The sequence below is a fragment of the Babesia bovis genome (assembly GCF_000165395.2).
Source record: "Babesia bovis T2Bo chromosome 4 map unlocalized Chr4_2, whole genome shotgun sequence".
NCBI classification, from domain to species: domain Eukaryota; phylum Apicomplexa; class Aconoidasida; order Piroplasmida; family Babesiidae; genus Babesia; species Babesia bovis.
The window spans coordinates 551796-572850 of record NW_026261572.1 but is presented as its reverse complement, the minus strand read 5'-3'; the positions used below and the strand labels follow the sequence as shown (position 1 = coordinate 572850).

The following is a 21055-nucleotide window of genomic DNA, read 5'->3' as shown; positions in this document are numbered from 1 at the left end:
CTGGTGCCCATTTAGTACTACCAGAAGCTATCCCGTGGGTATGAACCCTGTTGGTTATAATACCCATTAAGAAAATGTAATGTGTATAAATCTCGGCATCGTGGGCGCCATGTTAGTCTGGTTCCGCCGAGGCAGTTAGTGCCACTATGTGTTCCGGGGACTTTGATTTCAAATATATATCACAATGGCGTTAAATCCAGTATTAACACAGGACGTGCATACAAGTTAGTTTGTTTATATTATCGATAACATTACAGAGCAACTGCTTCCTCTTTGTGACAGTGGCGAGTTTCTTTTGATGCATCGTCCTTATACCAAATTCGAGCTGAAAATAAGTGATCGGTAAGCGTAATACTGGAATGTGTATCACTGGGCAGGGTCATGAAAGGAAGTGGCGACACTTTCGTCACGACACACCGAATTGTTTTTGTGAAAAACAAGGACAAAAAATTCAACGAGCAATTTTCCAGCTTATCACTCCCGTATGCTTTGATTGACGAACCTCGATTTAGGCAGCCTGTATTTGGTTCTAACTATCTTGAGGGCGTTATCAAACCGGTATGTTACATCTGTTCATATTAACGACTATGGGACATAAGTGCTTTGTGCTCACTACTATGGAACATAAATGCTTTGTATACTCGCTAAGATGTCTATGTATTATACATTACTTTGGGGAGATACATCCTTGTTGTAGGATAGCAGCGCTACTATACCAATTAAGGAAACTGGAATGTTCTATATATACTTCGACAGGGGTTGCGGGATGTTTCTAAAGGGTTTCTATATGTCTTACGCGCGTATCCGCAACAACCCGGCGTACACTGTCAACGCTCATCCATTTGCCAGTGGTTCTGAGTTAGGCAGTGCCTTCGTTGATCCTAACGACCCTACTCATGTCTATATAGCTCAGCCTGAGACATCGGACCCCGTTGATGTTTCAAAGGGAGATGAGCCGGGTGAATCCGCGGAAACAGATGCTGAAGGTACCAACAAGGACGACAAGAAGCATCCCGGATGGGTTGGAGGTGCCTCTCAGGCTGCAAAAACCAGTACTAGTAGCTGTCCGTTATGTTTTTGATTTAACATATATTTTAACAATAATGTGTAGCATACTTTGTGTAGTGTATGGGTTGTGTCTCGGTGTGTAAAGTGGCGGCGTTATAACTTTATATTTTCAATGTCGGTAATTTTAGTGAGAAATGTAAAGCTGCACCGCTTTTTATCAGCGGTTTTACCGCGGGTGAGGTAGGTTAAGTTTAGGTCAATCATTTCAATGATTTACAGCAACATTGCCTTCTACGTTGCTTTGTTTCTAGTACCTTTTTTACCATTTCTGAGTGAGAAGGCTGAGGTTATAGAGCAATCGTATTTACATGGTTATACTCCTGATTCTATGACCACTGCTGGGCGTTATTTTATGTTAGACACTTTATCTACGTTATCTGCATCTTGTTTGGAACCTTCTATGCGTGAGAATGTTGAGACAAAGGACCTTCCACCATTTTCTCACTGGTATTCAGATCTTCCTGTCAATGCCCCTCCTATCTATCGCACTGTCAGTGATATAGTTAACTCTGGTATACCGCGGGCGGAATTACTCTACAATGATTTTAGGTAGGTTATAGTCTATAGTGTACATGCCTATAGATACGTTTTCGGGAGTGGCATTGGAGTGACTGGCAGCTCATTATTAATTCGTTTGAAATGCGCGCGATGCTCCACTAGGGGTGCCTCTTTAGTCGTTGTCAATGTTGACTCCGGTTCTAAAAGTGCATTTTCAGTTGATGACTATGGTAACATAATACCAAATGGTAAGCTGGATTTATCGTTGTAAATAATATAGCAGCGTCCCTGGAATCCAAATGCAGTTCGTCCATTATAGGCCTTGCAGTGGCCTTGTCGGCACTGAGAAGCTTTTCATTTTTAGAGACTCAGCAGCAGGACACGCTAGTACTTATTACTGAACGTAACTTGCCATATTCAGCTGGTACACGCCAGTTTCTCGATGATTACTTTGGTAATCCTGGATTCCCATATCACAGTGGCTGGCTTCATCAGGCCATGGCACTGGATCTTGGTTATGGCCGGTGTGGTAGTTACGAGTTGAATTACGAGGGCATTGATGGCTACACACCTAATTTAGACGTTATCACGGCATTCCTGTCTACGGCGGAATTCCTTGAGTTCGATGCATCGCCCACAGGGATGCTGACTAGGATAGGAAGGATGTCTGTAAATTCCAAGCCACACCTTCCACACGTTGCGATGTTACTGCGTAACATTTCATCATTCACGTTAACCTGCGCCAGGCCCGCTGGTCCCAGGGAAGATGGCAATATAGAGAAGCTGCTAAGTGCAGTACTGATTACCATGCGGTTGCAGAACAATCTGGATACTGTATTGGAGCGCAATGCGAATTACTATCAGTTGACATCTCGTGAAACATACGTCCCAGCTTCTGTCTATTTCCTGATAATACCTGCACTTCTGCTTGGTCCTACCACTGAGGTACTATACTCGAGCTATTTATGGGACTTTCATACACTGATAGCGGCTATTTCGTTGTTTATTTTGAACGCAGGTATGGGGTCTTGGCTGTTTTACCATCGGTTGGTTCTGGCTGGAAATATACCCTTTGGCACTGAGAAATCAGCGGGTGTATTACAGGTACGCATAGCGCTTGTAGTACTCTGTGCTTCATGTTTATTCACGCTAGTGTTTAACGTATATATGGTACGTTTATTACCTTGGCGCTTCTCCTCGAGAGATTACAATGGAAGCTCTGTATTGATTCGCCAGGAGTTATTGCGAAAATTGGGATACCCTGACAATCGATCCACGATATTATCTCGTTTGTTTGAGAAGTTAAATGTCTATTATATGGCGGTTGTTAATGTAGTCAATAGCGCTTCGACGCGCATTGCTCCTACTACGTCTATCAAGGCGCTGATTAAAAGCGGAAAACGACGCTTATTGATGAAAATCTATTCCTTAAAGAGAAAATTGAGATTTTCGCGTTCCGGGCACTCTCCATCTTCCGAGCCGCCTATATCGGATACTCAGCGTGCTGAGGTACTACACAATGACGATCAGCAATCAGCAATTGATTTAAAGAAAGAATCGCAACGCCAACTGGATGCCATGGGTGGTACCAATTTGGTTTGTCCTACTAGCACTGGACTTCCACCACCTGTCTATATTCTGGGACTGGGTACATTATTCTTCTGTTCAGTATTCCTGTACTGTTTAATGGTTTTCCACTGGCCATTGGCAATAGTTTTGTTGTTACTATTTATTCCGTACTTACGCCGGGTACGCGTTTGTACTAACACACTTCACAGGTGCTGTGTAGACTTTATCGTCTGTGGGATATACATCCTCTTTATTCTTCTGCTTGGCACAAGTCGCAACTTGCTGACTCCGGACAACAAGCGTGTTCTCGATGCTGCTTTGGCGAATGGGCCACTCAGCTCACTGCACTTCATTGTGTATCCTTTGTATAACCTCTTTATCTACTTACGGGGCTTTTCTATCGCAGACCTTATAGACACTTTAAGAAGTCCTTTTATTTCGTTGAAGATTCTTGAGCTCGCTCGGCAGCACGTGCTTCTGGGCTCGAGCACGCTCCCACTGGTGTGTCTTTGTGCAGTGCCTGTGGTAATTCACCTCAGTTTGATTTACACCTTTGAACTCCTAGACACATACCTACAAATACCATAGTTTGAATTTAATATTAGCTTAAAATGGCACCTAAAAAGGTTAAGGGTCCCGATCCTCGTAAGCAGAAGCAGGCTTACAAGGCTATGCGCAAGCGGGAGCGTCGATCCCTGAAAATAATCAATCTTCCGGAACCTTCTCCGCGTAAAAAGCGTGTGCGCAGCAATAATCCTGAGGAGAAGCTGGAGCCTTTGACTATAGAGTCGATGCGGCGTTACGATGAGACTATGGTACGTACTGACGATGCCGAAATTGCTGCTGAAGAGCGTATTGATGAATTTGCTGCTCATTTCCGGGGTGATCGTGAACCCAAGTTGTATTTAACTTCATCGAGGTTGTTTATATATTGGTGTATATATCCCCTCTAGGCGCCCTAGTGAGAAGATGCGCAGGTTCATTAAAGAGCTGCTGCTTATCATTCCAAACATCTACTACTTCGCGGTAGGTCAGGATCTTTATCAACATTACATACAGCGGGATGAAAATAAGCTAGAAGACATGGTTCGTCATGCTACTGATGGTGGATTCTCTGCTATTCTACTGATTACTCAAGGTCAGGGCAAACTTCCCAATGGCCTCTATATATGCTCATTACCATGTGAGTCAATATCATAGGTCATGCCAACTGCTTTCAGATGGCCCAACTACGTTCTTTCGGTTAACTAGCCTGTTAATGGCAAGTGACATGAAAGGTGCTGGTTCATTTACTGAGAGTAAATGTGAGATTATTTTGAACCATTTTGACACGCGTCTTGGTAGACGTGTTGGACGTCAGATCGCATCGTTATTTCCACTGGTATATTATGTTTTTGTATATCTATTGCCTACAGGACCCCGAGCTTGAAGCTCGTCGTGTTATTACATTCCACAACCAACGTGATATGATTTTCTTTCGCCATCATAGGTAGGTCCCAGCTTATGAGTTATAACTAATCTAGATACGTCTTCCGAAACATGAAGAAATGCTCACTCAAGGAAATCGGTCCTAGATTCACCCTGAAGGTACACTCGGTACAGGTAAACAGTATTTGGGGAACCTATAAATACTATAGGAGGGTACATTCTGTTTGGACAAGGGTCTTTTTGAGTTTGTATGGCGCCCCGATATGCAAGTTGATCGCAAGAGGTTCTTTATATAAGTACTTCACTGGATATGCCTTAGTTGGTCTATTAACTTATGCTTGCTAAGTGGGTATAGATACTGTTAGTATTTAAACGTGTTGATTTTAAATAGCTATAAAATTGACAGTGCTGAATAGCTTGTCCCGAAATTAGGCAACAGAGCTGCGTGCGATGTATTTCGCCTTGACGGTTTCTGCATCCAGTAGCGTAGATTTATACTGAGAGTTAAACGTGCGGTAGCTATCTCCCACAGCGGAGAATACATTGAATTTAACCTTCACGTAGCTATCTGGATCATTATTATCCTCTGGTCGTGGCGATGGTGCCTTCTTTTTGATTATTTTAGGCTTCCTTGATGCGGCGCTTTCCGCTTTAGCTTCTGCTACTCGAGCTGCCTCTGCAAGGTCAACATCATTCTTTGTTGGCAGGCCACCTCTAACACTACCCGATTTATATTTAGGCATCCACTTCTTGGACGCTTCTTCTTGGGTGGTTTCCTTGGTTACCACGGGTTCGGTAATACTCTGCCATACTCTTTGGGCGGGCTTCGCTTCTTGTCGTCCTCTTGTGTCATCTAACCCTTCACCCGCGACAGTTCGTAGTGACTTCAGGAGGCTGCCCGAGATGTTACTTTGATTACCAAAGGCCTTGGCATCTTCATCGTCTGATACCTTCCACTCGTCATCATGCTCAGATTGCAATTCAGTTGTCGTTTCATCAACTCCATCTAGGGCATTTTGCTTTACTTTAGCAGCTTCCTCAGTTTGCTGCAGCAATGCTGCCGCTTTGACTGTCGTCTTTTTACGACGATCTAAGAATGATGCTAATGATTTACTCATTTTTTGTCAAGGTATACAACTGGTTGTAATGCTACTATAGTGTGGGTGACGCTTGGCCCCCTCGGGGCCCTACTGTCCTGGAATCCCTGTATTAAATACAAATCCCTTGTATAACTATCTATATCCAATAACCAAGTGTGTACTAATGCGATTCCAGTTAATGTGTTGGAAGGTACAACTCCAAATCACGGTTTCCGTGTAGTCACCTAGGATTGGCCACAATGTCTAACATGGTACCCAGGATGACCCTAGAGTGCCAATAAAGCATGAAAAAGGAACAGCCACTACATACCCACACAATATAAAAACACAGCAATAATTAATCATTTGGTTACCTGCATTAGAACGGCACGTGCACATTGACACCTAGCAACTGCAAACGTTGGCCGAGAGAGCGATAAGTTTCCATTACTTCTGGGTCCAGGCGCGCATTCTGCACCTTGTTAAATAGATTTTCCAAGACACGGGGGTTTATTTTCTGTATTGTTACTGCATCCGCTTGATCTGTGTGGTTGCCGTCTAAATTGTACATATCACGCAATAGGTCAACGGCTTCGGCAAATAGGTTGCCTCGTGTTACTCCCTGTAGCAATGTTTCATAGGTCTTAGCGTCTGGTTTGACGCTACCGTCCTTGACGCATCGGTAGATATCCAATGCAGTATTGTACCTCCCGTTGGTTATACATGCACTCATTAAGCACGTGTATACATGTGCGTTAATAGTGAACCCGTACTCCGCGGGCAGGCGCTCCACTAGGTCAAATACCTTGTCCAGCTGACCACTGCGACCGTACATTTTGATCAAGATTGTTAGTGTGAAATTAGAAGGCGCGATGCCGTGTATGCGCATCTGCTCCCATAACTTCTCACAGAGCCATAGGCGTCCGCTTTTTACGCAACCTTCTAGTAGACTGTTGTACAAAATCCCATCGGGTTTGATTCCACGCTCATACATTATACTCAGTAATTGGAACGACTGGTCCATATTGCACTGGACACAATATCCTTTGATGATGGTCGAGAAAGTGATTAGGTCTGGTTCTACCTGGTTCATCATCATTTCCTCCAGCAGTGCGGCAGCTGCCTTCATATCGCCCACTCGTGCACAAGCGTCGATAATCGAGTTGTACGTGACTGTGTTCCGCATAACTCCTTCTGAGACCATCATATCGTAGATACTCATTGCCCGCTGCAGCTGGCGGTTTTGCCCAAATCCTTTAATGAGCGTGGTGTACATGATAGTATTGGGTTTTACATTACCCTTTTGCTTCATTTCCTGTAGTAAATCCATGGCTTCTTCCATACGGTTATTGTTCACGTATGCATCAAGCATGATGCCATATGTAACTTCGTTTGGTTCATTTCCCTGGCTATTCGCCATTTCCTTCCATATTTCCTTACATTCAGCTATTCGCCCACAGCAGCCCAGCGACTTTATAATGACTCCGCACGTCTGCAACTGCGGCTGCAATCCCATCTGGCGGAACTTAGTAATCAGTCGCAACAAACGCTTTGGGTTCTTCAACCTCAAGCAACAATCAAGTGCCACCGAAAAACTGGCGTCATCCAAGTTAATTCGTTCACAGAAAGTCACAAACTCATCCACTTTACCCCTGGAGTTAAGTAGTGGCGGGAGCTCTTGCATTATCTGGGACAACTCCTGGCTGATCCTAACAGCGGTATCGCAGTACTTGTGGAATTCACTGGCTACGTTAAACTCGAAAAGCGATATCGCAACACGCATGCCAAATTCCGCCACGCTTATGACGTGGGAGCGATTTTGACGTTCTCGGAGACACGAAGCCATCTTGTCCTTCTTGGCAAGTCTGTCCAGCACAAAGCGGAAATTACCATTCAGCGTGTGGCAGCACAGGAACTTGACCATGAGCGGTGCTGGTATATGGCCGTAGTACTCCACCATGTACTTGAGCACAGCATCAGCTGAGGTGAAGTCCTCGACCATAAGACATGCTTCTACTAGAGGGGAAAACATCTCCTTGCCAACTCCTGATACCCATGCGCATATGCACAGCATCGATGTTGGCAGACGTGTTCCCATGAGTTTCACGAAAGACCGGATACTGTTAACCGAGAGTAAAGGCGCTCCCGTGAATCCGGCTACGTGTAAAGATGGTGGCAGCATTCTGTAGAGCAGGCCCTGGGCATGCTCATAAATCTCCAACATCGCGGAATCACAGGATGATACACGATTACCAAGACACAGCGCAGACAAAAGGTCAACGCCATTCATCAGGTGTAATGAAACTAGGCGGTTAACCACTGCAACGAACCCTTTTGATGACATTTTACTAGCATGCTCCAGGAACCCAACGGTGGAGACGCAACTGTGAAGTATAACCTTTATGCTGTCCTCTACCTTATTGTTGTTCTGGGCACAACACAGCAACGCACAAACACCGTAGCGACACAGCAGTGAGACCCTAGAGAACGCCTCTACGGAGCTCAGCCTCTGTATAGCATCTACCAATTCGGGTGAAGGTGAGTCGTCTCCATCAATCGCACTTACGAATAGTTCAATTAACCTTGCAGCACGTTTGTGATCCAGGCTGGAGCCTGTATCATCCAGTACCGAGATAAAATTCAAAACATTCTTGTAGTTGTTTTCTTTAGCTGCATTTACTATACCGTTTACAAACATTTGCATTATTTCCTCACTTTCTAGTATATTCAAGGGTAGCTTCGCGATGAGGCTACGCGCAAGCCCAATTGCATCCGCCGAGCATAGTGACAGGATTACATGGGACTGTTCATCAACTGACAGACGTACTCCGCGATACCACGCTACCTGTAACAGTTGACCGGCAAGATAGAGCTGCCCCTTGAGCATGCAGAACCTCAGGAGCGCAGTAAGGGTAGCGGGGGACAGCGAGGTGTCCTGTATGTTGAACTCGTTAGCACATAGGCTGGCCAACTCCTCCCATGCCACCTCTTCGCCCGCAACGCATCGTGATAACAGTTTACCTACACGATCGGCAAAATCGCACCCTATTTCTAACGAGCCAGCTCCTAGTGGAGTCAGCATATCTTGGGTAGCGCTCGTATCTACGGACGCCAGGTGCGTCAGTGGCGTTTCGCCGTTGAATATCGATCCTGATTTATGTGCGTACGACTCTGATTCATCTGCCAGTGCCTGCGCAAGTGTATCTAGGCACATTACCTTTTCCCCGTATCCCAATGTGCCAATGGGATCCAGGGCACCAACTCCGCCGCAAGTACTCATATCGAAACTACCAATCTCAGTAGAACATTGCATTGAGCTTTCCCCATTGTATAATCCCTTGGATAATGGGTCAAATGAGGGGGCCGTGAAAGAGCTGTCTACACTCTGATCCCTGCTAGGGCATTTCACGGGTCCTCGGAATATGGTTTTCAGCCTTGTGAAAACCTGTTCATCAGCTTCACCCACTTTATTTGAACAACCATGCTTTCCAGTTGTGCCCGAGTAGCGCTGTCTACATTCACCAGTGACTTTCCTATTGCGTGTAGCGATGCACGCTTGCGAATCAAAAGTTTTCTCAACCATTTAGTCAACTCCCATTATATGTTATAAATCTGATGTACCGCAATCTAGCCAGATGATTATATGTACAAGCCTCTGGGTAGATGGGACGGATACCTATTGTTAAGTGTGCTTAGCTGGAAGTGTTCTCAGCCGCACGTAAAGGTCATAACAAAAAAGATCAATAGCCCTTTAATATCCACAATACAGTCTATATTACTCTGTAGACTGATAGTAGAACAGAATACCAGCTCATGTGAAGTCTGGAACTCACTGGATTGCGTTGTCTAGATACAGGAATGGACAGCAGACAACAGAGTGGGTAATCTTGTACCGTTACATCCCATACAACGCATATTCCTCGTAAGTCATTCCCCCCTGACTGCCGGCCACTGGTTATAGCTAAGGAAAAACACAAAAACTTAAAACAACATAGATAGCGGTAGGATCGCGACAACCCGTCCCGTGCCGCGAGCTAACTGGCGAATAGCTGAAGAATACTTAGCTTACGATCGCCCTGCGACCTGAAAACGACAACACACAGCTGGTGGGTACTTCCACATTGCATAGGACACGCACACGACGCGCGTTCGCAGGTTACCACTACCCACAATGTTAGACACGTACAAATGCAGGTGGAATGAACCCGACGCTGTTGATATCAGTAATTTGTTTGTCACATATTTCTATTGGTGTTAATAAGTTTGCTTTACGAGTATAATGGGTCTCTTGCGATAGGTACGATTCACTGTTGGACATTGTGTTATCCTAGCTAGCCAATGTCGTGTCTATAATCGTTGAATGCATTTTTCGGCTATGTCCCAGCATGTCTATAATTACATTCACGTCTATTAATGTCTATATGGGCTAGAATGTCTGGAAATAACCCATGCATACTACATGTCTCGGTGCATGAACCACTTTGTCAGTGTCGTTTGTCAGCGCCTTCCATGGCACTCCGTGCCTCCTGGGTTCATCCTAGATGTACATAACAACACTGAAGCCATATTCTCGTTTGTAAGTGCCTGGCCGTACTCTATATTGACGTGGTGTCTAATCGATAGTTGTGTTGTACGCTACCACCCATTTGTGTCCGTGGGCTGTGCTAGATTAATCTAGATAGAATTACATAATAGTTCTGGGTCATTCCACTTGGTGACATGCTATAGGTGTAACTACTCATCCCCGGTATCACGGATAAGCAGTGATTGACTCTTAAGTATGACACTATATACTTGAAAGTAGCATGATTTCACTGATTATTTGCTAGTCAGTCAATACAGCATACCGGGTATCGGCATTATGTCCCGACGTGATATAACGTGACTGTGTATGCAAGATAGAACACCATAAGTAACACTAGTTAGACAGTATCTACGTCCCAAGTTGAGCCAGTTTATTAAATTAACACTACAAAGGTCAGGTGCAACACATTTTGTGTATGATATTTGAGTCTACCGTGAAAATAACGGTTTCAAATTCTGGGTTGGACTGGTGTATTTACCAGTGGGAAGGATTTACTGTCACACATGTGATCCTTTGGCCGATCCTTTTCGGTGTTTACGCGTTTGATTCTTGTTCTTGACTCGATGTGCAGGTGTGTCAGTGTTTATTGATTCGCACCTGTTTTAACTTGGTGTTGTTGGCAATTGATGACTGCATCAATTTGTGCTATCGGTGTGAAACACGTCTATGATATTGGCATGTAACTGTTTTTTTACAGCAAGGCGTTTTTAGGTAAATATTGAAAACTGCATTGTATCCATTTTTGATACATACTTCATCGGAGCTCAAGTTCAATCTATTGTTGATATTCCGTGTGGTCCTGTAGACCACTGCATCAATAGGGAAGCGTATAAACACGACTATCGCAGCAGCACGTGTACCAAGGCTACGTAACCTGGACTGGATCTAGCATTTCATCCGGTCCATTTGTACATCCCTGGTTAATGTAGTACAATGGACCCGAGTGTACTTCAAGAGGCCACTGAGCTGCCTGAAGAGCAGCCACAGGACCAGGGTCCAAACGAGGTACCTGATGACCAGACGGCATCTGATCAAGTCGATGGGTCTGACGCCACTGCTACGCACCAAGGGCAACCTGTGGACGAAAATTACGGTGAGGCTGAACAATTAGCTGAGGTAATTTTAGTCACTACATCCTTGGGTGGTATGAAGCGCCAATTCTTCCAGTCTAAGCTGGCGCAGCATATACTGGACTGTAAGGGGATAGTCTATTACCTGATCGACGCCAATCGTGACTTTACTCGCGCGGCAGCGTTAAAGGACCATCTACTGTTTGAGCAGTGGAATTCCGAGGGACTGCTCAAGAAAGAGACTGTCAACGGCCGTGAATCCATTATACTCCCACAGCTGATTATCGACGGGATATCAATTGGTTCTACAAAGGACATCCAGGACCTTGAGGACGACGGTGACCTCGATTACATACTTGCGCGCATGACATGTCCTCAGTGCTTTGCTGAGAAGGGCCAGGATGCCGTACAGTGCCCGCAGTGCAAGACCCAGTATCGTATGAAGATAAACCCGGAATACGTGGACGGCGTGGATGTCCAACGCATCTGCCAGGGTGTATTGGTAGGTGTCGGTGAGGAATGAAACTATACTTAATTAAATACGTTACATATGTTTGGGTGGCGCTTTAGCCCTGCGATGTCCACCTGAAAAGCCCTGCTTAGGCGTATGCTTGGTAGTTGGTTGCCCACGTGCATTTTCATTTGCTGGTGCCTTCTTGGCACTGGGTTGTTGCTTAGCATTTGGGAATGCTGGAGCCCCCGCTTTCCGGAACGGTACACTACTATCCTTGGGTACAGGCTTACTATGTGGCCTCGGTACTCCGGCACCATGTTTAAGTTTTACATGTTGCTTACCAGCCTTGGGTATATCCTTTTTTTGTGGTGCCTTTATACTGAGTGCCTTCATTTGGTCGGCTATACTTGCCACTGGCTGCTTGGCCAATAGCGGTAACGGCTCGAACTTGGGGGCGTCACTGGCTATGGGCTTGCCACCCGTGCTGTACCTTTGTATGCTAACTTCCCTCTGCAACTTCCACGGGTCGTACAAATCCGGTACTATCCCCCCGAGTATCTCGTAACTACCTGGCTTCAAGAATGCCATGGTATCTACATGCTTAACCCCGGGCTTCATGAGCAGTAACTTGGTTCCGGGTGCGAATACATGTATCTTTTGGTTACTATCCAAAAACAATCCTTGAAACCTGATATACCCTGTATTTAGAGTTACCTTATATATAGCTTTACTTGGGTTTTCCGTGGGTGTGATTGTGTACTTTGGTTGGGTGATGTCGATCACAGTATCAATCTGGCAGAACAATGGGTGTGGCAAGCCTTGTACTTCCCTGGAAGGCACTATGCTGTCATTCATTACCACACTTGAGCTCCCTTTATTACAGACTTCTACGATAGTTTGTATCCCAGTGTTGAGCAATATCGTCTTGAAGCTTGCTTGGTCTATTGGCGCTGTGGTACCATGCCGGGCCACCAGTTCAGCTGCTGCAGCCTGCGATATGTTAAGGTTCCACTTAGTGGAGATAGACTCTATGATCTCAGCTTTAATTGTCATAGTTCCGGCATGGAATGTCTACCCTATAAGTAGTTGTCTGTGTATTTAGTCCATCTAGATAAATTACACTATTCTATAGGAAATACTAATTCCATTTACACTGCGATATGTGATGGCATCGTGAATATGTTACCAACAGACCTTATGTCGTCTTAAGGTTATGTTACATGACAAATAACTACATTTATTGATTTTAAAAACAGATTCTGGCATGGATAATTTGTTAGGCGGAGTCATGTACCTGTGTTAACATGAACACAGGCCAAGTCAAATAACGGCTATATAGATACACATTGATATATAAACTCAATATGTATAATGATGTATCCTAGGCAGCTCATATATCCAATGATATAAGCTTTTCGGTTACACATGTTAGGAAACGCAACAACATTGCATACACACCTGGAATCCTCCATGGGATAATGCATTGCATATGTTACTTTTCACAATTTACAAAGCATACAAATATATACCCTAATAGGATCAACGGTATACATGTGCAAAAATTCCGCAAATGCGCCAGAAGTTTATTAATGAATCGGTGGCATTGCACATAGATATATCCACAAAACTGCCAACTGTCCATTGGATAAGATAGTCTAATATAATAGAAAAGTGTATCCATAGCAACAATTAGTAAACCTATTTTGTAAAGTCCCTAAAAGTTTGCAGAAGGACTTTAGGTTGCAATCTGCGAATTGGTGCTGGGAAAACAACGTGCGAGTCATTGACGTCGTTGCAAGTTACAACATAAGGCGTCATGGAATTTTAGATATCCAACTTTTATATATTGCAAAAGTTTGGGTATATCCTAGTTTGTGCCTTGAGTGGCTGGGTGCACATCACGTGGTTGAACGGATCAACTGATACTCACGAATCAACACCAACCGTCTCTCTTTGGCTAGTAGGACTATTGTTACATGATGAAGTTGTTACACACCTTTTTTTCCATCATCTTGGTGGGGAGTTCCCTGGCTGTGAGGATTAGTCACAATCATTCTCAACGAGATTCAGCTGTCGTTGTGACATACCAAACAAGCCAGCCAACAGGAGCTGGACAGCCACAGGCTGCTCCTGGTGGCGGCGCTGCGTCCCCTGCTGCGGCAAGTTCGCCAGCACCTGCTTCAGCTGCTTCACCTGGACAGCCAGGTACCAAAAATGGGCCTGGACCTGAAGCAGCCAAACAAGAAGGACCGGCCCAAGGTCAAGTTGTAGCTCAACAAGGAACTGGACTTTCCGGCGAGACTTCTGGTTTGGCTGCCAGTGGAACTGTATCATCTAGTTCGAGTGGCAGCGAAACAGATCTTGCAGGTAAACCAAAAGGCCAAGAAGAGGCTGCTGTTAAGGGTCCAGCGGTTCCCCCTGCTAAGGTTCCTGAAGTACCTAAAAAAGTGGTACCTGAAAAGAAGGTACCAGTTCCAGCCCAAAAAACTGAAGAGGAACAACAAAATGAAGGTCAACAAGACCAAGAAAAACAAAATGATGAAGATCAACGAACAAAAGAGAAAGAAACTCTCGAAAAGGCGAAACTTGAGGGAAAAGGCACTCAAGAAACCCAGCCTTCTGATGTTAATCTACCAAAGGCTGATATCGATGTTTCCGGTCCTAAGGTAGATGTTGATATTTCTGGACCTAAAGTTGAGTCTTCTGGTCCTCAAGTAGACGTTAATCTACCAAAGGCTGATATCGATATTTCCGGACCTAAGGTAGATCTTCAGGCTCCTCAATCAGATGATCCCAGTCATAAGGCTGACGTTGATGTCTCTGTTCCTAAAGTTGAAGGTGATCTTAAAGGTCCTAAGGCTGACGTTGACGTCTCTGTTCCTAAGGTTGAAGGTGAGCTTAAACATGGTGAGCAACCTTCCGGAAGTTTGAAACCAGAACAACCCCAAGCTGATTCACCAGGTACCGAGGCATCTCTTCCATCCGACAAACGCCAGGGTACCGAGGTTCAACAAACAGCATCTGGCGCTGATGGTGTCCCTCAGGCTGGACCCGAAGCAGGTGGTGTAAAATCTTCTCCTACTCCTAAGGAACCTGCACCAACCTCTCCTAAGGAGCCTGAACCAACTACTAAGGAACCAGCACCCACTACCCCTAAGCAGCCTGCCCCTGCAGAACCCAAGGAACCAGCACCTACAACCCCCAAGGAACCAGCTCCTACTAGCCCTAAGGAACCTGCTCCTACTGATCCTAAAGAACCAGCACCTGCGGAACCCAAGGAACCTGCACCAACTACTCCTAAGGCTAAGTTACAACCTGAGTCACATGAAGAAAATATCAAATTGAGACCAGACCAAATCCAGAAGGCCAGAGAAAACGAGGGTATCCTACATGTCACTCATGGTGAATCTGGTGAACTCCAACGTGATGAAGCATCTAGTTCTAGTGGTGTCACCAACGGTGTTACTACACAGGTGCCAATTAGTCAGACCAGCGTGGAACACCCTCCAGCTCCCGCGAAACCAACCCTCGAGACCCTGGTCGGTTCCGGGACCATCTGCCACAAGCAGCAGATCCTTAGCCACTACCTCCAGAACGAGATCAGTCACGGTCCCATGAAGGAGACCTTCAACCCGATGACGAACACTCCTCAGGTGCTGCAGAAGTGCCGCGAGATGTCCAGGAAGAAACCCAGTGTCTGCAAGAGCGGCACCCTTACCACCCAGCCATTGTGTGCAACTCTCAACTTGACCAAGACCATTGGTAACTACTTCACCTACGGTGTATGCACTGTTGAGGCTGCCTTGAACCAGATGTACCACAAAAGGTACACCGGTACGTTCATTGCCAATGACATGAACTACTACATGACCATCTTAAAGAAGGTGTCCACTTTTATGCCCGAGGCCCAGAAAACCTATGGAGACTCGCTTAAGATACTGGAACACCTCCAGAAACTGTTCTTGGACGCTGAGCAGGCTTTGATATCACCCGAGGTACAAGCCGTCCTCTACAAGAGGTGGAGCTTGCTCGACACCGTACTCTGTGGTATTGCCTCAGGTTCACAGAATGAAGTACTAGACAACGTGAACGCCAACTCAGCTGACCAGACTGCCGAGGCCGTTGTTGACCTCGAGGACTTTATTTACCAGGCTACTAACGTCTTCATGAAGGCTTACGAGCCATTCGTTGAGTTGGTATCCGTCCTCCAGAAGCAGGTTCTCAAGGCTGCCTTGGAGCTTAACAAGGAAGAATTCGCCAACAAGGTGCGCGAATTGCTCAAGAACATTGCTGAGAAGCACAACCCACTGATTCCCGTTGGGTCTTTGGAGATCATGAAACAGATTCCTCATGCCGGCTTGGACGCCAAGGAGGTCCAGGCTGTAGCTTCCTCTATGCCTAGTGTCAGCCTTGTGCAGCGTAACAGCAGGTCGTCCACCTCACAGAATGAAGACACTGTTACTGCTACTGAGGCTATCAACACTGCACTGCTTAGTGTCAACATCTTCAAGGTCAAGGACAACAGCGTCCTGCCTGAGATGGATGTTGACCGTGTCAAGGCTATGGTGCGTGAAGCCCTTCTTAACCTAAGGTAAGCTGGTGTATGTCAGTATTAAAGTGCGCTACAGTGAAGAGGAAATGGTGGCCAAACTTATCGTACAGCCTCAGGCTGCCATTCGTGTGTTCTATGACACGCTCATATCTCTTGTGCCGCTACCCAACTCCGACAAGAACTGGGTTCAGGAGAACAAGATTTGGCTGGCTCAATTCGCCAACATTGCTAACGTCGTTGAAGAAAAGTTTAACGCCGCTAGACATGCCATATCCGGCCTTGCCCAGCAACGCCCTACCTCTATGCTCCAGGTCAAGAATGACGCCCCTACTGGACGTTTCCTAATTCAATCACGCCCTGGAGGCGCTAACATCGAAACTGCCGTCAGCACTTTTGTTGAGCCACTGCCATTCCAGCAGAAATTGGAGCCTATGGCTTACGTGAAGGCATTCAGCAATGTAGGTTGTGTTACACTAGATTCTATTCTGTGCAGGCTACCTTCGCCGGGACCGTTGGCGTCATATTTATTGCAGTCTTCTCTATAATGTAGAACACGAAGTAGATAATGTTTTTGTTCTATATACTAGTTATATTGTCTGGCTCCCTAGTGTTCTTCCCTGGCGCGCGAGGTCGCTTCCAGTGATAATGCAACTGAATGCACTAGTCCTTTCTCCGCATATTTTGCGTTAATTCATATTATCATTCCTTAATGGAGCTCAAACAGTGTAATTTGTCAACAGTAAGTCTAGCGATCCGGTAATACACACGATGTGCAGTGATTGGTAATTTGGCGGACGACACCGACAGTGTGCTGTTCGTGAACCCGAAGATCGTCAAGAGGACTCCCGAGGGTTCTCCGCGCGTACAATCCGAACATGATGAGGGATTATTGCGTGTACCTCCGCAGAGGAGGACTTTAAACGAAGTTATTTCTTGTATCATTGGTATGTAACGTCTAGTACGCTCAATATTCCCAGCTATGCTCCATGGTGTTGAGGTGTTCACGTCATTGCCAGTGCTATATCTCTACAAGGATGACTTCCAACTTGGGCCAGGTATGAACAGTGGCAATCCCTTCCATAACATTCAGCCATGCTCATATTTATCCTGGGTTTAGTTCGCATTCCCATGAACATTAAGATCCTCTTTGCATTTCTCAGCGATGGCGTGCCAATATTCGGCAGCAGGCGTCGCAGTTATCTGATTATCGGTAGCTTGCTGTGCCTAGCTTCTAACTTTATCCTTGGACTCTGCGCCCACACGTCACTGCTGTGGACTACAGTACTCCTCGCAGTGTCTTCCCTTGGCATGGCAGTAAGTTGTATAAACTGGATAACCTAGTCTCTCAGCTCTGTAGTGTTATCGGGGAGGCACTGATCATTGAATCTGGTCGTCGTCAAAATAATGACCAGGTTACCAAGACGATATCCACTTTCTGTGCTTTCAGGAAACTTACCTTTGCCGGGATGTCATATCTCTCCAGTGTATTGATTATGATCATGCATAAAAAGGTAGGGGTAACTACGTGACATACATCGTTGGCAGCAACTATTCCTGATGTGCTCGGTTATACCTCTGGTGGTCCTCATCAGCGCATTTTTCATTAAGGAGGACGAACTCTCACCTCAGCTATCTGTCAAAGAGCAGTGGAACAAGCTATTAAACTTTATCGGAAAACCAGAGATCAAGAGGCCAAGCATATTCCTATTCATTAGTATGGTGGGTTTTTTTCGTAATCTAATACACTACCGCAGTTGGTACCTTCGGCTGGAACGGCACTATTCTACTTTATGACTGAGGAGTTGCACTTCGACCCCGAGTTGTTTGGTAGATTTGCTGCCATTCAAGCTTTTGCCAGCCTTATCGGTGTCTATGTCTATGCCTATATATTTAGAGAATGTAGTATCAGGAAGCTATACGTGTGGACTACTTTGTTCGTGTCGCTGTGCTGTATGCTCAGTTTGGTCCTGGTCAAGCGATGGAACCTTGCCCTAGGGATTCCTGACACCGCATTTGTCATTACCGATAGCTCACTTCTGCAGCTAGTTGGAGAGATCAACTCGCTGCCTATATTCATCATGGCAACCAGGTTATGCCCGCCAGGTATCGAGTCTAGTATGTACTCATTCCTGTGGACCGCGCAGTTCCTCGGATTGGATGTTAGCACTTACATCTCGTCGCTGCTGACCTATGCCTTTGGTATTGGTACTAACCACTTCGACGGGTTGGTTCAACTCATTATATTCTGCGCCGTGGCACATATCATACCTATATTCTTTGTCTACCTACTACCGGATCGTATCCCTAGGAAGGTGGAGGACGACGATGCCGACACTATACCGTGCCTTCAAGATGGTAAGTACATTCTGGGATCCTAAAAATTAATCAGGTGATGTTGGCGACCAGATGAAGGATATGTAACATACGGTCAACCACACACTGGTCCAAAGTTTGGCCACACCAATAGGGTTGGCCGATAGACCTAGCAATAGCCATTAATTTTATCGTTATTTTATATAAAATGGAGAAGTTAGTTAGAAGGCTGGGCAAGCTATCGGTTCTTGCGGGATCTGTCGCGCTGGTACCAAGTACCTGTCTTGTTGATGTTGACGGCGGCCAGCGCGTAGTCATGTTTAATCGGTTTGCCGGCGGTGTAAGCGAGAAGACACTGGGTGAAGGTAGCCATTTCTATCTCCCGTGGTTCCAGATGCCACACATCTACGATATCAGGACTAAGCCTAAGGTTATCAATACAACCACGGGTACCAGGGATCTACAGATGGTATCCATCAGTCTGAGGCTTCTATACAGGCCAATTACCGAGAACTTGCCCCGTATACACCAGAAACTGGGTCCGGACTATGACGAACGTGTGCTTCCATCCATTAGCAACGAGGTTCTAAAGGCAGTTGTAGCCAGGTACAACGCTGAGTCTCTGCTGACACAAAGGGATCAGGTGTCCTCCGATATCCGCATGGCCATTACAGCTCGTGCCAAGCAGTTCGATATCAAATTGGATGACGTTGCCATAACTCACCTGAGTTACGGTAAAGATTTCAGCAAGGCCATTGAGCAGAAGCAAGTAGCTCAACAGGAGTCCGAGCGCGTGAAGTTCATTGTACAGAAAAGTGAGCAGGAGAAAATCGCCGCCATTGTAAAGGCTGAGGGTGAAGCTGAGGCTGCCAACCTTATATCGCGGGCCATTCAGGAACACGGCACTGGTATGTTAGAGATACGGAAGCTGGAGGCCGCTAAGGAAATTGCGGAAACACTGGCATCCTCCAAAAACATCGCCTACGTGCCAAATACCACAAATATCTTACTTAACGCCTCAAACATGTAATTGGCATCTATCAAATGTTACTATTGTCTATGCTAGGGTCACTTCACCCTGGAGTGTACTACTAAAATCCCTTCACCTTTTGCATACGTTTGGTATCTGACTTGGTACTCGGCGGTATGACGGGAATGGGTAACCGCAGCGCTTTGGCTGCAGGACCGCCCTGAGTTAGGTACCGCAGTATGGTCTGAAACATAAACGATGGGATCAAGTAGAAGAATGTACTGGAGGTCATGCTGCAGCTAAATAATGCAAACATGCCCAGAGCCGCACGGGTGAAGTACTTCATCTTCACCTGGCGCTCCTCCTGCTCCCGCATGGCATTGCTCTCCTTACCCGATGATTTGCGCATTCGCTCCGCGGTAACACGGTTCATTTCGTATATCGACATCATGAGTGCATACAGCGTAGCGGGGAATATGTAATACGGGTCTGGTAGAGCCAGACTCTTGAGCCATAGCGGGCTCTCCATTACAAAATCAGGGCATATCCGAGGCTCGATGGCAAACATTTTAAGGCCACCGTATACCCAGGCAAAAGTAAGCCCCTGGGTTCCAGCAGCTAGGATCTGCAAACCCGCACTTTTCAAAAAACTCTTTCTAAGCATCTGCTTGTACATGATTCGCTGTATTTCCATCGATTTCTTCACGTTACCTTCCTTCCTAGCCTCAGCTAGTCGTTCCTGTAACTCCGTTGCGATAGGTACCAGGTGGGCGTTATTGCGCCTTGCACGCTCACCCATTGCCCATAGTGGTATGAATGCAACCTTCATGGTCAACGTCAATAGCGTGATTGTTGTCGCCCACGATAACCCAGTGGACTCGTGAATGTTTGTAAGTACATCCCGCATAAACTCCACTGGCAGCATCCGCTGTATAATACCCTTTCGGTTGCCATTATGGGATTCCACAAGCTCGAATAAAGCTTCTTGTACCGGGTCACTTATGTGTCCATCTGATTCACCCAATGGAGTTAATTCCACGGTACTTGCCGTGGAACAAGGCAATGGAGCACTCTCGTTATCACTCGAGGCTCCATTGCGTTGGGATGTATCTACAGTGGTACTACTCTGGGCATCCAAAGAAGATTGCTTGCTCCTATTGCTAGTCCAGAATGATCCTGGATTCAAAGTGCTAGACCCCGACGATATGTATCTGTGCCGCCCATGAAGTAACCCAAAACCATCCAATATTCCGCAGTGCCTAGTTAGGTTACAAGCGCTCAATAGCACTGCAGAATGCGATTTGACCGTGAAGTGGCCTAATGTGCGTTGAAGTTCGGTAATATACATGTTATGTGTGTGAGAGGCGTACCTTCCAGGTACACATCGCATAGCCCCAAAATACTATATGGATCACATAGATATTCTATAAAAGAACCAAATGTGTGTATTGTGAGTTGATGTTCACAGC

General features: G+C 45.9%; 11 protein-coding genes across 11 annotated transcripts; 7 read left to right on the top strand and 4 right to left on the bottom strand.

Moving 5' to 3' along the window:
• Window positions 1-68: 68 nt before the first annotated feature.
• BBOV_IV002540 (uncharacterized protein) lies at window positions 69-1113 on the top strand. Its single transcript, XM_001609369.2, has 4 exons — window positions 69-224; window positions 258-342; window positions 378-558; window positions 698-1113. The coding sequence occupies exons 1-4, from the start codon at window positions 185-187 to the stop codon at window positions 1079-1081; spliced, it is 690 nt and encodes a 229-aa protein (XP_001609419.1). The 5' UTR covers window positions 69-184; the 3' UTR covers window positions 1082-1113.
• Window positions 1114-1178: 65 nt separating this feature from the next.
• On the top strand, window positions 1179-3727 carry BBOV_IV002530 (uncharacterized protein). The gene is made up of 4 exons (XM_001609368.2): window positions 1179-1248; window positions 1288-1617; window positions 1651-1814; window positions 1850-3727. The coding sequence occupies exons 1-4, from the start codon at window positions 1181-1183 to the stop codon at window positions 3721-3723; spliced, it is 2436 nt and encodes an 811-aa protein (XP_001609418.2). The 5' UTR covers window positions 1179-1180; the 3' UTR covers window positions 3724-3727.
• An 8-nt stretch (window positions 3728-3735) lies between these two features.
• On the top strand, window positions 3736-4889 carry BBOV_IV002520 (BRIX RNA processing factor 1 family protein). The gene is made up of 7 exons (XM_001609367.2): window positions 3736-4054; window positions 4089-4161; window positions 4195-4318; window positions 4356-4516; window positions 4551-4624; window positions 4659-4737; window positions 4773-4889. The coding sequence occupies exons 1-7, from the start codon at window positions 3747-3749 to the stop codon at window positions 4857-4859; spliced, it is 906 nt and encodes a 301-aa protein (XP_001609417.1). The 5' UTR covers window positions 3736-3746; the 3' UTR covers window positions 4860-4889.
• Window positions 4890-4941: 52 nt separating this feature from the next.
• BBOV_IV002510 (uncharacterized protein) lies at window positions 4942-5714 on the bottom strand. Its single transcript, XM_001609366.2, has one exon. It carries the CDS (start codon window positions 5679-5681, stop codon window positions 4992-4994), a length of 690 nt encoding a protein of 229 aa, XP_001609416.1. The 5' UTR covers window positions 5682-5714; the 3' UTR covers window positions 4942-4991.
• A 257-nt stretch (window positions 5715-5971) lies between these two features.
• BBOV_IV002500 (pentatricopeptide repeat domain containing protein) lies at window positions 5972-9745 on the bottom strand. Its single transcript, XM_001609365.2, has one exon. It carries the CDS (start codon window positions 9223-9225, stop codon window positions 6022-6024), a length of 3204 nt encoding a protein of 1067 aa, XP_001609415.1. The 5' UTR covers window positions 9226-9745; the 3' UTR covers window positions 5972-6021.
• Window positions 9746-10678: 933 nt separating this feature from the next.
• BBOV_IV002490 (uncharacterized protein) lies at window positions 10679-11823 on the top strand. The gene has a single exon (XM_001609364.2). The coding sequence runs from the start codon at window positions 11161-11163 to the stop codon at window positions 11818-11820; it is 660 nt and encodes a 219-aa protein (XP_001609414.1). The 5' UTR covers window positions 10679-11160; the 3' UTR covers window positions 11821-11823.
• Window positions 11824-11838: 15 nt separating this feature from the next.
• Window positions 11839-12834, bottom strand: BBOV_IV002480 (uncharacterized protein). Its single transcript, XM_001609363.2, has one exon. It carries the CDS (start codon window positions 12802-12804, stop codon window positions 11842-11844), a length of 963 nt encoding a protein of 320 aa, XP_001609413.1. The 5' UTR covers window positions 12805-12834; the 3' UTR covers window positions 11839-11841.
• An 816-nt stretch (window positions 12835-13650) lies between these two features.
• On the top strand, window positions 13651-16885 carry BBOV_IV002470 (uncharacterized protein). The gene is made up of 3 exons (XM_001609362.2): window positions 13651-16342; window positions 16380-16761; window positions 16797-16885. The coding sequence occupies exons 1-3, from the start codon at window positions 13728-13730 to the stop codon at window positions 16851-16853; spliced, it is 3054 nt and encodes a 1017-aa protein (XP_001609412.2). The 5' UTR covers window positions 13651-13727; the 3' UTR covers window positions 16854-16885.
• A 111-nt stretch (window positions 16886-16996) lies between these two features.
• Window positions 16997-18780, top strand: BBOV_IV002460 (prohibitin BT1 folate/biopterin transporter family protein). Its single transcript, XM_001609361.2, has 8 exons — window positions 16997-17042; window positions 17080-17247; window positions 17281-17358; window positions 17394-17617; window positions 17653-17814; window positions 17849-18022; window positions 18058-18658; window positions 18693-18780. Coding segments are annotated over exons 1-8 (1440 nt in total). The 5' UTR covers window positions 16997-17041; the 3' UTR covers window positions 18725-18780.
• On the top strand, window positions 18775-19686 carry BBOV_IV002450 (putative Prohibitin-4 mitochondrial). The gene has a single exon (XM_001609360.2). It carries the CDS (start codon window positions 18825-18827, stop codon window positions 19644-19646), a length of 822 nt encoding a protein of 273 aa, XP_001609410.1. The 5' UTR covers window positions 18775-18824; the 3' UTR covers window positions 19647-19686.
• BBOV_IV002440 (putative cytochrome oxidase biogenesis protein 1-1 (OXA1)) lies at window positions 19658-20954 on the bottom strand. Its single transcript, XM_001609359.2, has one exon. The coding sequence runs from the start codon at window positions 20932-20934 to the stop codon at window positions 19708-19710; it is 1227 nt and encodes a 408-aa protein (XP_001609409.1). The 5' UTR covers window positions 20935-20954; the 3' UTR covers window positions 19658-19707.
• Between the last annotated feature and the right edge of the window lie 101 nt (window positions 20955-21055).

Coding starts and splice junctions, on each gene's coding strand:
- BBOV_IV002490 (XM_001609364.2), top strand. CDS start 11,161: ATGGACCCGAGTGTACTTCAAGAGGCCACTGAGCTGCCTGAAGAGCAG.
- BBOV_IV002500 (XM_001609365.2), bottom strand. CDS start 9,225: ATGGTTGAGAAAACTTTTGATTCGCAAGCGTGCATCGCTACACGCAAT.
- BBOV_IV002470 (XM_001609362.2), top strand. CDS start 13,728: ATGATGAAGTTGTTACACACCTTTTTTTCCATCATCTTGGTGGGGAGT. Junction 16,343..16,379: donor GAAGCCCTTCTTAACCTAAG/GTAAGCTGGTGT, acceptor AGTGCGCTACAG/TGAAGAGGAAATGGTGGCCA. Junction 16,762..16,796: donor ACGTGAAGGCATTCAGCAAT/GTAGGTTGTGTT, acceptor TATTCTGTGCAG/GCTACCTTCGCCGGGACCGT.
- BBOV_IV002440 (XM_001609359.2), bottom strand. CDS start 20,934: ATGTATATTACCGAACTTCAACGCACATTAGGCCACTTCACGGTCAAA.
- BBOV_IV002460 (XM_001609361.2), top strand. Junction 17,618..17,652: donor TGTCTTCCCTTGGCATGGCA/GTAAGTTGTATA, acceptor CTAGTCTCTCAG/CTCTGTAGTGTTATCGGGGA. Junction 18,659..18,692: donor TATACCGTGCCTTCAAGATG/GTAAGTACATTC, acceptor AAAATTAATCAG/GTGATGTTGGCGACCAGATG.
- BBOV_IV002520 (XM_001609367.2), top strand. CDS start 3,747: ATGGCACCTAAAAAGGTTAAGGGTCCCGATCCTCGTAAGCAGAAGCAG. Junction 4,517..4,550: donor TCGCATCGTTATTTCCACTG/GTATATTATGTT, acceptor TATTGCCTACAG/GACCCCGAGCTTGAAGCTCG. Junction 4,738..4,772: donor TGAAGGTACACTCGGTACAG/GTAAACAGTATT, acceptor TAAATACTATAG/GAGGGTACATTCTGTTTGGA.
- BBOV_IV002510 (XM_001609366.2), bottom strand. CDS start 5,681: ATGAGTAAATCATTAGCATCATTCTTAGATCGTCGTAAAAAGACGACA.
- BBOV_IV002530 (XM_001609368.2), top strand. CDS start 1,181: ATGTCGGTAATTTTAGTGAGAAATGTAAAGCTGCACCGCTTTTTATCA. Junction 1,618..1,650: donor TTACTCTACAATGATTTTAG/GTAGGTTATAGT, acceptor ACATGCCTATAG/ATACGTTTTCGGGAGTGGCA. Junction 1,815..1,849: donor TGGTAACATAATACCAAATG/GTAAGCTGGATT, acceptor ATAATATAGCAG/CGTCCCTGGAATCCAAATGC.
- BBOV_IV002450 (XM_001609360.2), top strand. CDS start 18,825: ATGGAGAAGTTAGTTAGAAGGCTGGGCAAGCTATCGGTTCTTGCGGGA.
- BBOV_IV002540 (XM_001609369.2), top strand. CDS start 185: ATGGCGTTAAATCCAGTATTAACACAGGACGTGCATACAA. Junction 225..257: donor AACACAGGACGTGCATACAA/GTTAGTTTGTTT, acceptor ATAACATTACAG/AGCAACTGCTTCCTCTTTGT. Junction 559..697: donor TTGAGGGCGTTATCAAACCG/GTATGTTACATC, acceptor TCCTTGTTGTAG/GATAGCAGCGCTACTATACC.
- BBOV_IV002480 (XM_001609363.2), bottom strand. CDS start 12,804: ATGACAATTAAAGCTGAGATCATAGAGTCTATCTCCACTAAGTGGAAC.